The following is a 16812-nucleotide window of genomic DNA, read 5'->3' on the forward strand; positions in this document are numbered from 1 at the left end:
TGCGGGCACGTTTCGATTGTCAATTGTCTGTTTCGATTGTCTGTTTCTCTAATGCTCCAACAGTGATTTGCTGGAATGGTTCATTTATAACTGATTTTATATAGAAGTAAGTTCCATTTTTCTTATGTCAATTTAGACTGAATCGATGAAACTCAACCGCCAAATGTCACCCATTGTTCACCCAAAAAATTTGTAGAAGACATTTTTTAAATACAGGCCAAAACATATAGGTCAATCAGAAAGGCTGATTATGAAAGCAAAGTCCGACTGTAGCCTGCAAATTGCTTTTAAACCTATTCAGAAAGTATAATCTACACCGAAAAGGGCTCTCGGTAGATCAAAAGTGACGACTGTCGTGTTTGACATAAAGTTTCAGGTGAGAGCTTTTTTATTTGGTGGGATGTGAAGGATACTGTGTACTTCAGGCCCTAACAGCTACGGCAATAACTCTTCAGCACTATCAGATTTTTTGAGTTAAATTAATTTGTAAATTAAAAATCTCCCAAGTCGATTTTAGGATTTTTTCACAAAAAAAAATGTAAGTCCATTTAAATAAATGCGGGCGTAAACTTTCTATTAACGTAAGACTTGGCTGGCTCGACCTATACATACAGTTCAGAACCACTAGTGCTAGTGTGAAAAGCGCAATATTTTTATTATTTATTTTTCATTAAAAATTGTCGACCCTTTTATATCTTTTTGCTTACCAATAACCGTTATTCTCCTCATCTACCTACCTACCTACATCAATTATAGGTCCACTTGCAGCTTTATTCAACTGCGAGCCTACCTTTCCAAAATTGTGAATCTGGTACGTAGAAATATATATATATATATATATATATATATATATACTTTTTTTTGTACAGATGATTTCTTTCTATTCTTTGGTGGATTTTTCTGGATTACTGCAGTATTTCATCTAATTTCATTCATTAAATATCCGCCTCTTTTTTCTTTCGGTAGGATGTTGCAGTATCGGACCATATCTCCCGTGCCAGGGATATATCGAATGCGGTTTACTCATTACCCTTTACCATAATTCTGTGTAGGCGGGATTAACCCGTTAACCTCAGTTGGCATCGATTCAGGTTTAGTGTTATGACTGACATCGTATAACTAAAGTCAAAATCACCACTGCCAGTTGAACCGCAGTGACGATTCAGGATTATAAGGGGATGTGATTAAATCTCTGCAGTGGTATCTATAAGATCCCGCAAAAAATGAGTATGCACTTCAAAACGAAAGTATATGCGTTGGTGAAAGGATGGAACTGGAAAAAGGCAGATCGCATTTAATCAATCGAACGTGGGTTCTCTCAGGGGGATAGCTCGTTTTTGTTTGTTACAACAAGGGGGTAAGCTCGTTTGAGCACACGCTAAGTCGAAATGGCAGCTAGCTTTAAGCAAGTACACAGCACAAGCTCAGGTTTGCAACAACTATCGTCAAACCCTTAATAACGCAGCTGCCTTAAGGAGTAGTTTATGATGCTGGCATGCTAAGTTCAGCATGACTAACAGCTACCAATTTTTCAAAGACATTCCCGAAAAAATCATGCTTTTCACGCTGAAAATGTTTTTCATACGCAATATAATCGTGGGGGTGTCGACATCCGTAGGGGAAGGGGTAGGCCTATAGTTCTTTTCTCAGCATACCCGAACCGTAAACGCAAAAGTGCAGCTAAACAGACTCATTAGAGGGAAACCAATATTAAATGGACTGAGGATTTCTCTACAGGTAAACGATTCATGAAGAGGTTTTAGCCTTACAAACCAATAAGTATATTGAACTATATGAAACCAATGAATATATTCTATCTTTATAAATTTGCATTCTTACCTGAAAATTGAGTCTCCAAAAAATTCTAGGTACCTTTGCTACCCTAGAGACAAATGACGGAGAACACGACGGAAGGCCTGTGTCAATATCACATTTTTACTTACTTCTGCTAAACTGAACGCCAAAAATAATTTTTCTTATTCTACACAGCCTGACTCTGCACGTTGCAAGGCACGCTAAACTCGGGCAAGAATCGAAAAGCTAGCTAAATGTATACGTTTCGAATATAGACCCCTCAAAGCCAAGCAAAAAACATCAGGATCGATATAAAAGTAGGCAGTACTTCGAATTCCCGATCTAGCTATCTGATTAAAAAGCCCTCTTCGATCCACTCTATTTAGAGTCGAATTTATTCACTTTTCGCTATTTGTCCAGGCCAAGTTACATTTTCTTTCATTGGCAGCGGTCACGCACTCTTGTTCCGCAGTTGTATTGTACGTCGCGTATGCAAATCGATCAGGTGAACACTATCCATCCCAATTATTAGCATTGACACGCTCCGGTTTTACACGCGACTCTGCCGACGGCTCGTAAGGTTGCTCCCGCAAATGCGCGGATGATAGGCCCTGCAGAGGGCAGCTGGTGCTGCTAGGAAAAGTCGTCCATTAGAACACCCGCACAGTTGATAGACGCCTCCATACGGTTTTCCCGTCCTCGACCCCAACGGGCTACGAAGTTTATCTAGATAAATTGAATCTGCCGAGAGTATAATCTGATGCGAAGCGGCAGAATTCGAAAAGGAAAAAGTAAAGGTAAGTGCAAGATCGGGATCGATACACATTGGGGTGGTAATGCCAGCGTGTAATCGAATCACCCTTTGTCTGTACAAATCCTGAATTCAAATGTGTGATGGGCTGGGCAACGCGTTGTGTTTTTTGGCGTAAACGTAATTTTATCAATTGCGCCCTTATGAGTAGGTCACGACCTGACCTATACGCAAGCAAAGGACACCTCTTATACATTGTCGCGAAGATTAAACCGGCGCCGAAGCGTTGATACCGTGTACGTGTCGAAACGACTGAAAGATATCTGTAGCTAGAATGTTTAATCTGCCATTTAAAAACTGGAAAATAATCGTCACCGGGTAATTACGAAGAATTCAAATAGCAATTTGTTTCGCAGTCGCGTGACGGGACTGTGTGCGTGCGCATTTGTTTGTTAGGGGCAAAATTAATTATAGCATAACTCGTTTCAATATCTAATTTTTTTCTAATCAAAAGAAAAACCAAATGACACAGGGGTTTACATTAATTTTTTTTCAAGTGCAATACCGCCTAAAACGTTCGAACAATAGCTCGGATCACTGGTTATATATATATATATATAACACCAGTGTTTGTGGGAACGAAGAGCTGGTCTCACCTGTCCCTCACTAGATGCAATAGTAAGATTTCCATTAGACTCAAGAGTAAGATTCGACTCGGAAGAATCCAGAGTAACAGCTCGTGGGCCCTCTACACGTAATTCGCGAGTGGCGCTTTCCACACGCAGACCGCCGAAGTCACCCCATGCTACCATCGGTGTCTGTACCGATACGCCATCCGCAAACCGAACTCCACTTCGACCTAATCAGAAATACAGTAAGTTAAATTTGAAATAACTATGCCGTTGTCGTGCCATTTATTTTCATAGAAGACTTGCCCACTAGATTATGATACCTACGCAATAACTAAGAACGGTATGGCGGCTAGTTTCTCATTAAGTAAAACTCGAAGAGCTATAGTCAAGAAATTATTCTCTTTGAGTCAGAGTAATTACTTTTTATATTCTCTTAGCAAATTACGATGGTAGAACTGATCGAGGCCTTCCATCAACGGATATGATGATATTTGCGCCTACTAATCTGAAGCCACGTAGACCTAAGATAACACGGCTTCAAATCGGAACTGACTCACTCACCAGTAATCTTCAATGTATGCACCGCCGTAGTGACTGCAGGAGCTTGTTGACCTTCACTCGCTTGAAAAATTAAGCGCCCCTTTGCATTATGAATGGAGAAGCTTTCGGCGAAAACCTCCACCCTTTCGGGGGCTGAAAAATCGATTATCAATAAGATCTTAGTTGGTAAATTTACCAAATTTGATTTGGTTTATCTTGTATTTTAATTAATTCGAAAGCAATCTTAGCTCTGGAAAGACTCGTATTGTCGAAAAACCTTGATCCTTGGGCCAAGATTAGCGCTATATCGGTTCCCTGCGTTCTACGAGCTACTTCACAGTGATTCAGTATCGGACAGCCTTTCTCACTGCACATGCTCCCAGCTGGAACATCCTTTTACCAAAGATACTCTATCGTAACACATACTTTAGAGGTCACCGGTCGATGAAGGATGTACTGTTACACCTAATGGTAAAAGCCCAGTGTTAGGGAAAATAATGCTCTATGGGACCCACTAAATAGGATTTCCAGCGTTGGTTTTTTAGGTGTTGATATACGACTGTTACTCAAAACGACGAATGGATTCAATTAGTGGCTTAGACTCAGCAGGAACTAGTAGATGGAGAGCCTTATGCATGCACACAGGTAGGTATGAAGTATGAGGTTCATCTTATGCCGCTCGATTATGAAGTACAAAATATTGCGTGCGAGACAATTAAATTCTCGGCTGCCGAATTCGATCGAACATTTTTTTCTAGGAGTGAATGTTTTTTCAAACGTCATTGAAACAGGTAGCGTTTGATTTATGGAACATCAGACTCTAGGTTACTAACCTACCAATTGACATGTAACTTGTCGATGTTGCGTTCTTAGTATTGGAAGTCGATGAGAGGGTAATATTCACCAATGACTGGACCAGAATCGGCTCATCCTGAAACATTTTACATAACAGTTACTTCTTTTATTTTCATATTTTAGGATAGTTGATATTTTTATTGTATAGTAAACAGGATCCTTGCTTATAAAAACGTCATGGATGTATAAGGGCGGATTTATACAACAGTGGTTTGACAAAGTATAGATAGACGAACTAATGCTTCTGAGTGATGGCTAGGCTCCTTGCGATACTGCGTATTTGTTTTCGGCTCAATGCCAGTAAAAGTCAAAAGGTCCTTCTAGCCCAACCAATTACTACGATTCTCTCTTAACTCGATTGACGCTTTCGTAAACCACACACGGCGCCTTCGTTTTATAAGAATACTATATTATATATATATATAATTTTTGCCAAACAATGCTAATTATATTATAAAAAACATAACACAGGTATTCATATTGTGTGCTGTACAAACGACAATTGTGTCCTGCATTAATATACCGAACGAAATCAAAAAGTCCTGACAAAATATAGCTATACATAAAATCAATCTTTAATATATATAGATTTTCTCAAATGAAATTTAGTTTTACAGTCGTACGTTCACTTGATTTGAACTGTATAAGACAGGCAGTAATTTTTTGCAGTGGATTTCTGATTTGTTTGATTGGCATATGCATCTTCACCGAAATAGACTCGCGGATTTGTTCGGATAGCTTCCGCCTACTCACTGGAGCAGTGCCGGATAAAAAACAGCGTACCGGTATCGAAAATTATCAGAGACACGTTGTCTACGAAACCCTTGTTTCTAGCTAACTCCATACAAATAGGTAAAAAAGGCTGCAAACTTTCATTATAAGCTGGATCGGTTTTGGCTGGAAGTTGGATGCAGGTTTGAGAGATTGCATTCGTCGTCCTTATATTTTCCTTGTATTTTTTTAGCCTCAGATGCAAGAACAGTCTCGAAATTCAAAAATGCCATCAAAGGGTCACAACAACACTGACTTTGTATGTAGGCGGTGGGTAGGGAATAAAATAGGTGTTATAGACGCTGACATTTAAGGACGTAACTCGTAAACACTCCTAAAAACATCAACCGAAAAAGAGTATTAGGTCACTGAACGTTAGTAGAATTCTGATATCACAGAGGACGCACTTTTTGTCCTATCACTTTTCACTTAAAACATGATATACAAACACCCGGAGCTAGCATCGTGTGCAGCGTTCACGTGTACACCATAATATCTAACCGGTTTACTTATGTGGTTAAAGGCAGGACCAGGTAGCGAACATCAAAAGTGTTTATTTACTTCTTTGCTGGGAATTGCGCTTCGAATGATTTAGCAATTGCTGACCGATACATCGGATTTAGTTCGGACGGCGATGTACAGTATCACTTATGTTTTTATTCTTGTTTCTTTCTGAGGCAAGATATACACTTTTTAATTGCGTTCTCAAAACGTAAATAGCATCGTACTTAACGTTATGGCTATACAGAACTAAACGCAATTTACATGCACTTCAGTTAAACGTACGATGCTCAGCTTGCGTCTCTATAGAAGAACAGTTTTAAACTTGGCTAAGCCCACCAGTTAGAATGCTTAACATTCGCCAAACTATTCGACAAACTCTGGGCCGGACAATTTTATTCGACGACCTTTTTTTTCGTACGAGTCTCCTGAACACCATCGATAGACACTCCCTGAGAACCTCACTACTAGGTGAGGGTTCGCATGATAAAGTATAGGTTATAAAATCGTGTTCCGTGTCCTACAATGGGAGGAAATTTTAAAGAAAGAAAGTCATAAGTATCATTATTAGTTCTGTCTATATATACATATATATAGACACATACGTTCTTCAAGTACCCAAGCTACATTGACGCTACGTATTGGCCACGTTATTTTTACTTACTATTCGCGAGTGAATGTTCTTGACGGCGATATTGTCTAGGAAGTTTACCACGCTGTCTGCTCTTAGCGAGTTTGCCTTAATGGCAATAGAAGCTAGGCCTGCTGTAAACGAGAAGTTTATTGCTTTCGATATCCACAAGGTGAGCAGAAGATTAAAAGCGGCCAGCCATGATAGTGTGATAAGAAGCATAAAAAGGTATTTTTTCCGCCAGCCCCGAATATCAATAACGAGACCATCGAACATTGAAGATGCAGACGACATAATTAGCGGGTACGAATACTGAAAAAGGGCAAATAATACAGTTTTATTTGTTTGAGTGTCTGTTGGCAGAAGATCCAAGTGATCCATATCTATGAATTACACAAACAAACTACGGGATATCCAATCGATAATGAAACGATCGATAAGTTGCTTTTCCAGAGCAAATGAAGAACCTGTAGTCGCCTGTATCTAATAGTAATACACGTCACAATACACTCTATCTATGAACGTAAGCTTGACGGTGTTCAAGCCGCAAGTTAAACTTAGCCAAATCATAGCAGATTAATGACAATGATAGAAAAAATAATTTTTTTTAAGTAGGCTTTGACAATTGAACTTATAAATTAGTGCCGATAATCGGATGCTCTTACTGTCAGGGTTGCGGTTTGGTACGCTATGCTGATAAAGCAAATACCAACATGAAAGTGTGGGCGCGACCAATGACGGTTTTTTAGGTTAAACTCTCATTTGTTCTTAGAGTCATTTTGAGGGACCTGTGGTTGGAATGCTTGTACATATGTTCTTTATTTCATAAAGCGTATCGGAATATAGAAACCCACCGCACCCGACCCATGTCGAGACACTCAGTGACGTTGTTGCAAGTAAAAGTCCACAAATAGATGGTAGCATGTGCATCTACTACAAAGTATAGTACTGCAAAGTACTCGATATCATAAAACAGAAGTTGGTCATGTTATGATTACCTTTTATATGTATGGAAATCCTTATCCGAATGTACCAAGTACGTATGTGCAAATCTTACTTAGCTGGAAAAACATTAGCTGATGCGCTAGTGTGGAAGATCTAGACTTGAACATAAGTGTCGTATGTAGGGTGCTTACTTTGTATATCGTTATGATGTTGTAATGTGCTTGAAAAGAACTGAAACAACAAAGAATTGGGGCCTGGGCACAGAAGCAGGGATGAACAACGTCGCATTTCAACAGGCAAAAGTCATGTTCCAGTTGAGCAGTCATGAATGGACGGGAAAACATCGGGAATGTACTGGCTGACCGCACTTACAATGGCCAGCTTACCCGGAACAGACCGGATACTTAAACGATGCTATCTGTGCTCACTTTTTTGCCTATCGGCAAATAATTAACAGAACACTGCACATCTCACCAATGTATTCAGTCGTTTCTATCAATTATCAAAAGATGAGGAACGCATGCCCTCGATTTAAAACGTTAGCTATTTTCGCTGATACTTTTCTAATGCTCACCGCAGTCTGATGCATCGTATGGCTCATTGTCCCATTTCCGTGTTGGACTAAAGCGATATTCTTTTTAGCAATCCCTGTGACGGGCAATACTCCACATGGACTACAACTATCGCCGATGCTTTCGCCATTGAACGCCTGCAGAGCAGGCTCGTCATCATCCGACGCCATCATAAAATCACCCTTCACCAACAAGCAATTACCACGCGCGTAACTGTTTGCACTTCACGAATTTCCTCTGTCGAAATCACATAATGGTAACAACATCTTGATCGTTCAAATCACCCCAGCCGGCACATATGGACGACATGCTCCTCTTGCAGAATTTCATTAATTACATAGCACCTCAGCCATTTGTGCTGGAACGCTTTTTACAATCAGGCTGTAACCACTACATTTGGCTTACACGAGCACTATATAATGCACAAATACTGTAGCATTAAACGGTTGTTCGCTGGTTCTGCTTGATGCACAAATTGCTTAGTGCAACCCTTAATGCCCTACTGAACTGTCCGCTATCCCGGTCAGGGCCTGTCTGACAGGAGTTCTTTCTGAGCCACGTGTTGCGAGGGGCGGTCTGTAGGAGAGGGAACGGTGAGCTCCGCCCAGGGGCCTCAAGGTACGAGTGCTAGGGCCCCACAATGGGAACTTGCAAGCCGGTGGCGATGTAGTAGCGAGGACCTTAACGCAGGAGAGAGACGTAATCCTAACCTTTGGAGCTCTCGAAGAGATCTTTGCGCCACTGAATCGGTCAATCCGTCTTTGCAGAATCTGCAAAAGTTGCCAGTTTTTAGTGTATTTCTAAATTTTGACTCGACTGTTTTTTTTTTATCTTGACAACCTAAATCAGCCCACTTTTCTACCCTTTTCAGCCCACGTATAAATTACCCGTATGGTAATAATGATGATAAGTACTAAAGCCAGTGGTTTCATCGTGCAATCTTTGATGAACTGATTTTTCTCGATCGCGCGAGATTTCCATCATAGGATAGACCGACGAGCCAAATTGATTGAGTACAATAAATTTGATTATTCACGCATATTGAACCCCCTGTATTGCACGAACTATATAATAGACCACTGCACATCTACCTAAATATGATTAGAACACAAGGAAAGCTTAAAGTACCTTTTGGGTTTACGATGGCTAACTTTACATACGTTCCTGATCATTTCCTGTTCGAATCCACCAATCGGCCACTTTCCAAAGGGTGACATCATGTACCTACTAACGCAATATTTCATTCTATGTAAATAGTTATTTATGGAATCAGTTAATGCATCCGGCTAGCTGTGTAGACATTATTGTTTCTTTTTTTGTTTGTAAACATTGTGTAAAGTCAAGCGATCTCGGTATGAACAGACTTTTCGCTTTCGACATTTCTGCTCAGTTATTTTGTCAGGTAATCGAACAACCTCTAGCAGGCCGTCAAATACTAGGCCACAGTATTGCTAATGCTGATAATGGCACTAACAGTAGTAAGACAAGATTAGGACACAAGATCAGCGCAAGGCTCCGATGCTGTAACTACCGCATTGAATGTATTGGCCTGCCTGGTCGATGGACCGACCGAGTAGCAGATGCAGGCGAGCCTGGTTCGAGCGCCTCCATCAGCCGAAGCATTGCACCGCAAACGGTGCGGACCTGAGAATAAGGGAAAAACCTATATCTTAATAGGACTTTACGATGTGCAGTATATACAAGATGTTTCGATTATTACGGATTGTATGGAAGATCTTTGGTGCAATGCTTTGCTTGCACTTCAGATGCTGAATTGAGTAAAGGATTTTCAAATAATAAATATAAAATTTCAAACTATTAAAGGACGTCGAGGCCTAATCAGAGCCCTAAAGGGCCAATAGAATTCTGTAAGAGTTTGCTATCCTAGCGTTCATGGACAGGTCGATATGTATTGAACTAAGATAAAAATGGCGTTTTCAATGTTGAACTCCTATAGCGAGCGAAGTATTGTTTAACATCTGTGCGTAATTCTCATGTGGTGGAAACCAGGTCACTCATTATACGTTCGAAAGAATGATAAACAATGCTGATCGGAGTCTTCTCGTGCAAATCCTAGGGTGGGACGTGTGTCCCTCCTACAAATAAGCTCATGAGACTGAGATTAGTAAATAGAGTAATTTGCATCGAAATTAGAGCTTGAGTTACGAGGCAAAGTTAAAAATCTGCCGTTTTAAGCGAAACGGAGTCTTGATCATCGTACATCTTCAAGCTTCACGGTGTCCCACTTCTTACTCATTGTTGGTAAACAGTAGTGAACGATGAAACGGTAGGGCAAAACTAGATAAATGAACCATTTTTTTTTTGTTGAAATGTACTAATATATTCAGCAACTTTTACGCTGTTGTAATTAAGCAATTAAATATGTACATAGTTTCGGATACTCTGTGTAAACAATTTAGCCCGAGTGCTAAACTCGATATATATTTATCATAACTACCTGATGAAAAAAAAATGTAGAGATCGAATAGAATGCCCGTAGGAACTAATGATACTTGACTGAAACACAATTGTATTACAATGGACCGATGAACTAATCAAGCAGAACAGCATTTGAAAAACGCCGGTTCCCTGCTTACGATACCGCTGATCATATATATATATATATATATACGTATAACACGTATAACAAGGGGCTAGCTATTTATATAATGGCTGATTAAATTAGACCATAAATTCAGTTTTACGAGTGAAATGTCGAATTTAAATAACACCAAACTTAACAAAAGCTCCTGAGTGCAAGCTCTACCGTTACGTTCTATTAGTTATGCTTCCTTAGAAGAAAATATATTGTTGTCTGATAAATAAAAAAAAAAACAAAGAAAAAAAAGTACCTTTGCGTAAAGATCTGACTGCAGATATGCTATTAGCAGGATAACTGTCGCATCTTTTTTACTTGTGAGAAACAAACGTAATCAGGCCTTTTTGCACAACAAACGTTAGGCAAACATATGCTTGTGATCTGAGAGCACTTCTAGATGGAAAGAGGCCTTTTTCTTGCTATATCTTAGGCTTAGAGCAGTATGGACCTCTCAGTATCTAGTTACATCTGAGTGCCACACTTATAGCCTGCGTCAATAAGCCCACCATTAGTTTCACGGATTGTAATATCCGCATTAAGATAATTCTACTCGCGCCCCACGAAAGCTATGTTCATTGGTTAAAAATGTCTAGAAGAGTACTGTCGTTCCATTAAAGGGCACTCGACAGTTCCTATGATGGGCATGATTTACTTATTCTTTCAAAGACCCCTTGCTGTATGGTGCATTATTTTTACATTGCCTGGTTTTGATAAAGTCCAAGATGTCAAGTTTCTGCCAAAACATGAACTCTTACGTTAATTGATCGGACGCTATTAAGCCTAGTTAGTGATTAATTTTTACCGTCACCGCCAATATATACGAGAGTTAATTTCTGTAATATGATTAATTGCCCATTAGTATATTATCGATTAAGGGTGCTTTTTATCCTGTTTGCACAAAATTAAATTTTCGGGGTGGTGTCGAAGGACGCAGGAACCGTGCATTACTGCTTTTACTTATTGGGCCGTAGCTGAATGGATAGCAGGATGTCAGCGAAAAAAATTTTAGATGCGCATGTTGATTGCATGAAATGAGGGGAAAAACGGTAGAGCTAGTCGAGAAGGAGATAGTAAGGATATTTCTGTTATCGACGTCAATGGATCGAACATGCTGTCATCGAGGATCCTTCGTTGACATTGTTTCTTCGTGCTTTGCCAATGCGTTCTTCGGATTCGAAGCAAGGAGCAACTGATAGTGAGTGGCCGACGTCCTATCGAGGCGATAAGTCGAGGATAGAAAAGCGAACAAAAGTAATTTTCCAATTCACTTGATCTGGCGATGGCCGTCCACGCACGATGTCGTGCATTGTAACATCGCGAATTGTCTGCTGTAACTGTGAACCTTCTTTTATGGGCAGGGAGTGCATGTGTTTTTTTCCCGTCTAGTTTGTACAGAGCGTGGTGACATTCGGTGAAGATCGCAATGCAAAGAAGTCCAGGACATTATCTTGTACACGATGCAGATACCTAAACTACGCGTTGGCCTATATTTAAAGCCTGCAAATAAAACCTTTGGTTATTTCTAAGCGAGCTTAATTTACGCCAATGACGTATGTGGCAAATCAGACTTTATTTGAGTACCGAGCATCAGAAATGCGTTCAGAGACACGCAACCACAGAAACGGTTGCGTAATCATCCGGCTAAACGCTGGCCTTCTTAGTCCCAACTCGTAACTGGTATTTATGTTCGTTCGATAAGTTAAACCCTTCATTCGCCCGACTTCCTCTATCTAACGGTCCTTTCATCAAATAACGAACATTGTGAAGCTCGATATCTAAAAGCTCGTGCGTTCAGCTTAATTCATCGCTATCGCTGCGGCATTAAATCATCTAATATCTGTGTTATAGTCGCCCATTGCATCAACAACCAGAAACAAGGGGCCTTCAAGGCCTTGTATAGCCAGCCTTTTATGCGAGAGCAGGACAACTCATGTCTACGGCGCTTTGACAATACAACCTAACTGTCGACCTGATTATGCTGCAACACCAAATGAACTTGCGCGTATAATCCTTCCTCCTTTTTTTTTGTCCCGCTTTCAGTTTCTTTCAAATTTTATCACTGAAGCTATAATATTTAATTCTGTAGCATATTAAAGATACGAAATCTATGAATAATAAGAGAAACGAACATTTCTACAAAATATCAACGTGGAAAAGACGGAACATTTATTAAATCACTTCTTTTTTTTTTTAAATCACATCTCAAAAGCAAGTTACTTGAACTTCTGTCCTGTAGGCTAAACATGCTAAAAGATGAGCTTAAACATGTTAGATGCTCGATGCATTATAAGCCGGAAGTTTTGAGTGAGTCCACAACACTCGACCGCGATGGCAAACCAACTTGAATTAGCATGTCACACTGAAGTCGATATACAATGGTATTTGTAGCTAATAAAAGAACTAATCAATTAGGGTTTTTTGACTACGTACCCGAGCGAAGCTTGATTCCTCCAATGAGAATAACAAATCATGAACAGAACCGTAGCGAAGCGTTTTCAACCGAAGTGCAGCTCCAGAGTATTTATAGCTATTCTGGCTGTCAAATTTCCCAACGATTAAGAGGTTTCCTTGGATTAGGTCAGACATTATCATGGTTAGGGAAGAAGTTTTCGCTTCGATGACGCGGCTGCAGCGCGCGCGCTGGCGCCTCGGTGTTGAAGGATCATTAATTTCTCCACAACGCGTACACGCCGATGAAGAGGGGTCGCCCCAAGAAACTGGGGGTGGCTTCAACCATCGTCCTGGTTACAGCTTCGGTCGACTTCCATGCTTATGCAAGCCTATCGGATCTTTCCTCTATGATTCAACGTGAGAAGATAACGCGTTTTATTGGCTTTACGGGCGGTCGCTAACATGAGAGCGTCGCGATAGAGGGGAAGTAGCTATATAAACTATGGGAAAACACAGATCAGAGGGAAGGGTTAATATCGCAAGCCCGCAGTATATGCTGCTTTTGAAACTATCACTATATTTATGTGGTCAAATTCTCCTTTATGTTCTTTCAAAAGGTATCACAGCCCCCCTAACTGAGAGTAACCTTTCCTGTTTAGAATAGGACATTTTGGCCCATGCGAACCGCTGCATCAAAAGCGTTAGAAATAAAATATCCGTGCATATTATCCTTGACAACTATCATAGCTATTATTGGTGTTTTTGTAACGTGGTAAAAAAAACATGGGTTTCAGCATCCACTATACAGCTAAACATAGCCTTTGTGATGACATTGATTTTGACCTGGTAATTTCAGCCTCATTACTATGTAGAACCCATCACCAAATTAGAGACCGAGTTGTGCAAAAAACCATTACTAGATATTTTCGACTATTCCTGTCAAAATTGTTTGATGTCACGATCTGACAAAAGGAGATTTATCCTAGGAGGAGAGACAAACAGAAACCTGTGCAGGTAACTGCTGTCTGGCCTTCGGCGACTCGAACCGATTCAGCAGCAGCCTTATTCCCCGGGGAAATCCCTGCGCAAAAAAAACAAGAGGGAAAAGAGAGTGCGTAAGTGAGAAGGATAACGGTTGAGAGAGATGTAAAGGCAGGGAGGCGGGAAAGGGGGTGTTGGACAAAAAAACTTTGTTTTCGACGGGGGATCCACCATTATCGACGAAACGAAGAAATACGACGACGCATAGAAACAAGATTAATGAAGATAGAGAAAACATCAGGAAGCAGGAGTGCAGCAGGATACAACCAGCTAGGTCGCCTTTGAAGATCTGCGACTCTTACCGTCTGGTGACGTTGACAAGAATGGCTTCATAGAAGGATACGGAAATCCAATCGGATGACGACAACTTCTTGTTGTCAAATACATGAAACGACCTGCCGATGTCAGTGTCGTTGTTTTTGCGTCTGTTATCTTGAGACCTTTAGATCTGAGGGAGCAGAAAGATGGGGCCTCGTTTCGGCTTTTCATTCAAAGCTTGCCCTCCTAGGAAGGAAAATGTGCATTTATACGAGCAAAATTATCCACCTTATTCCACTGGATATGGAAGAGCTTCAATAATAGAACCTACATTATGTACATGTTGCGCATTTATCTCGCACTAAGGTGACCACTGCTAGCCAAATTCAGCATTTGAGTTATATTTAGGTTCTTTCTTAAATAGGTATGAAATTAGCTTATTAACCCATTATCACATTCTCTAACAACTACTGATTTTGAAAACATTTTTGAATCGTTACTACTACACTGATATCTTGTTGTTCTTCTAGGCTCTAATATTTCATATTTATATAAATAAATAAATATTGAACCTGATTGGTCGATATTTGTATTAATAACAGCAAAGCCCATACATTTCAATATCACCGAGGTATATATGGCACTGAGTAGGCGTTCAAATACGTGGCTTTGGCATTGCATCCAGAAGCCTAGACGTGACGCTTTGGATTTATGGTGATCGCTTCTGATTACGCTCGGGTATGTATTTAAATTAAAAATAATAAGAAAAGTAGTTGATAATGATAAAGATCCAATAAAAATTCTGCTAGAAACAATTTTCCTTAGAAACGATTTCGCCATTTTTATGTATTTACTAAAAAAAAAAAAAAAAAAACACTTGAGAAGAGTCTTTAAAACGAGTGCTTTTTACTATTGCGTACTAAACGTACTAGACTGGTTGGCAAATCTATAATCAGCATAATTTCTTTATAATACACAAAGTTTTCTTTGTTCTATGTGTAATTAACATAATCCTTGTTTAAGTGTTAGAATTTACAAGGCCTCGTAATTTTTCATTACATGTACTACGTGTTATATTGGGTACGGAACATCTGCCTTTAGGTCGGGCCCCCGTCATCTTCTGCTGTTCGAAATGCTTCAGCGATGTGTGAAATGTTTTACATCTATTTATAGAGAAATAACTTAGGCACACATACGGTTTTTACATGACAAGTTTTGTAGACGTTTATGTACCGTTTGAATGATTCACATTCGCAGGAAATCTTGATACTGGAGTAAACTGTAGCCACTGGTTTTGCTCGAGTGGTTAAGGAACTGCTGAAAAGATTACCACTATAAGATATGAACACAAACTACTCCCTAAGGGCTCATCGTTAGTGCATTCTTAGCACTTTGCAGAGTCTAAGCACTATTGAACGAAAAGCAAACGCCATTCGAGTGCAAACTTGGAATAAGGAAAAAAATGGGTTGATAGTCAGTAATGCAGAAATACTCGGACCTACCTTGAACTTAGGTTTCAGGGACTTTCGCTGAAATTCCTTTTTGAAGAAAAGGTTCTTTCTACGTGTCCTCTAGAAAAAGTTAACTGTCGCATACAATAATGGTTCTGCTAATGCGGAAAAATATCTCCGTCGACAACCATCCCTTTTCTAAGAAATGCCGCTAGCGTTTGAACGGGTGACGAATGCTGCCTGCAGCCCGATAGTGCCAAACTAGCGGGACTGGATAAATCTGAAGAAACTGTTTAACTGTATCATCCTTTCTATTTAAATGTTTAGTTCGATTCATTTGTATTCGCATCAACGACATTCACCTTCTAGCATCGTATCGGCCAATTTAGAGAACGCAGTCAATATCATTTCTAGCCTCGACTCAACTGTATTTAGGCGGATGAGGTTAAAAGTACAAAAGAGCTGAAGGCCATACAGTACGTGCGGCAGCGTGTCTCACTGAAAGTTCAAAAAGGCCAGTTTTATGTTGCACGTATGCCGTAACTGATTTGTAACTTGTAACAGCTTTCCGTGCATTTTGTTTGTTATCTGTCCCTAAGCGTACATTCGAACTATGGCGCGCTGTGAACACGCCTGTTTAGAATAACACTACAAGCAGCACTCGTTTAGAATAGGCATCGACGTAGTAAATTGATTAGAATAGAAGAGTTTCTCCTAAGTGACAATTGCGCAGACCTGTTAGCTCAATATCAAAAGTAGATCCCCATAGAACGATCTTGCTGACCGCCATAGCAGACGAACCTCCCGCTGTGCCTGATGCTGTTCGTGTCTCCACTAAGAATGCAACGGAAAAAAATATTTGTGAAGACGTGACAATTGGGAAAAGCCGCTTAACATAATCGCCTTACGCCCCCGTCTTATTATGCAGCCACTTTTCCTACAGCCCTAATAATATCGTCAACGCTTCTCCACGAGGAGTCACTTGTCGGGGTTTGTGGTTAGTTGAGACCCTTTGCTGCCATATGTGTTATTCCGTAAGCAAAGTTCGCGTCGGCAATTGAATTGTGCGGCAACGACAAA

At 40.1% G+C, this 16812-nt stretch overlaps 1 protein-coding gene across 5 annotated transcripts; it reads right to left on the reverse strand.

Moving 5' to 3' along the window:
* Positions 1-2161: 2161 nt before the first annotated feature.
* LOC111272559 (gamma-sarcoglycan) lies at positions 2162-15945 on the reverse strand. Of its 5 annotated transcripts, XM_086973340.1 has the most exons (10): positions 15784-15945; positions 13989-14063; positions 13022-13482; positions 9121-9216; positions 7995-8762; positions 6509-6787; positions 4555-4648; positions 3739-3870; positions 3202-3404; positions 2162-2551 (listed from the first exon to the last, which is right to left on the reverse strand). In XM_086973340.1, exons 5-10 carry the CDS (start codon positions 8163-8165, stop codon positions 2345-2347), a joined length of 1086 nt encoding a protein of 361 aa, XP_086829466.1. In that variant the 5' UTR covers positions 8166-8762; positions 9121-9216; positions 13022-13482; positions 13989-14063; positions 15784-15945; the 3' UTR covers positions 2162-2344. The 5 variants fall into 5 exon arrangements, with proteins under 5 accessions (XP_086829466.1, XP_022709818.1, XP_022709819.1 ...); XM_022854083.2 differs by lacking the exons at positions 13989-14063; positions 15784-15945 and having other exon boundaries at positions 13022-13826; XM_022854084.2 differs by lacking the exons at positions 13989-14063; positions 15784-15945 and having other exon boundaries at positions 9121-9219; positions 13022-13826.
* Positions 15946-16812: the final 867 nt, after the last annotated feature.

The sequence above is a fragment of the Varroa jacobsoni genome, unplaced genomic scaffold, assembly GCF_002532875.2.
Source record: "Varroa jacobsoni isolate VJ856 unplaced genomic scaffold, vjacob_1.0 contig02585, whole genome shotgun sequence".
Classification (NCBI taxonomy): Eukaryota; Metazoa; Arthropoda; class Arachnida; order Mesostigmata; family Varroidae; genus Varroa; species Varroa jacobsoni.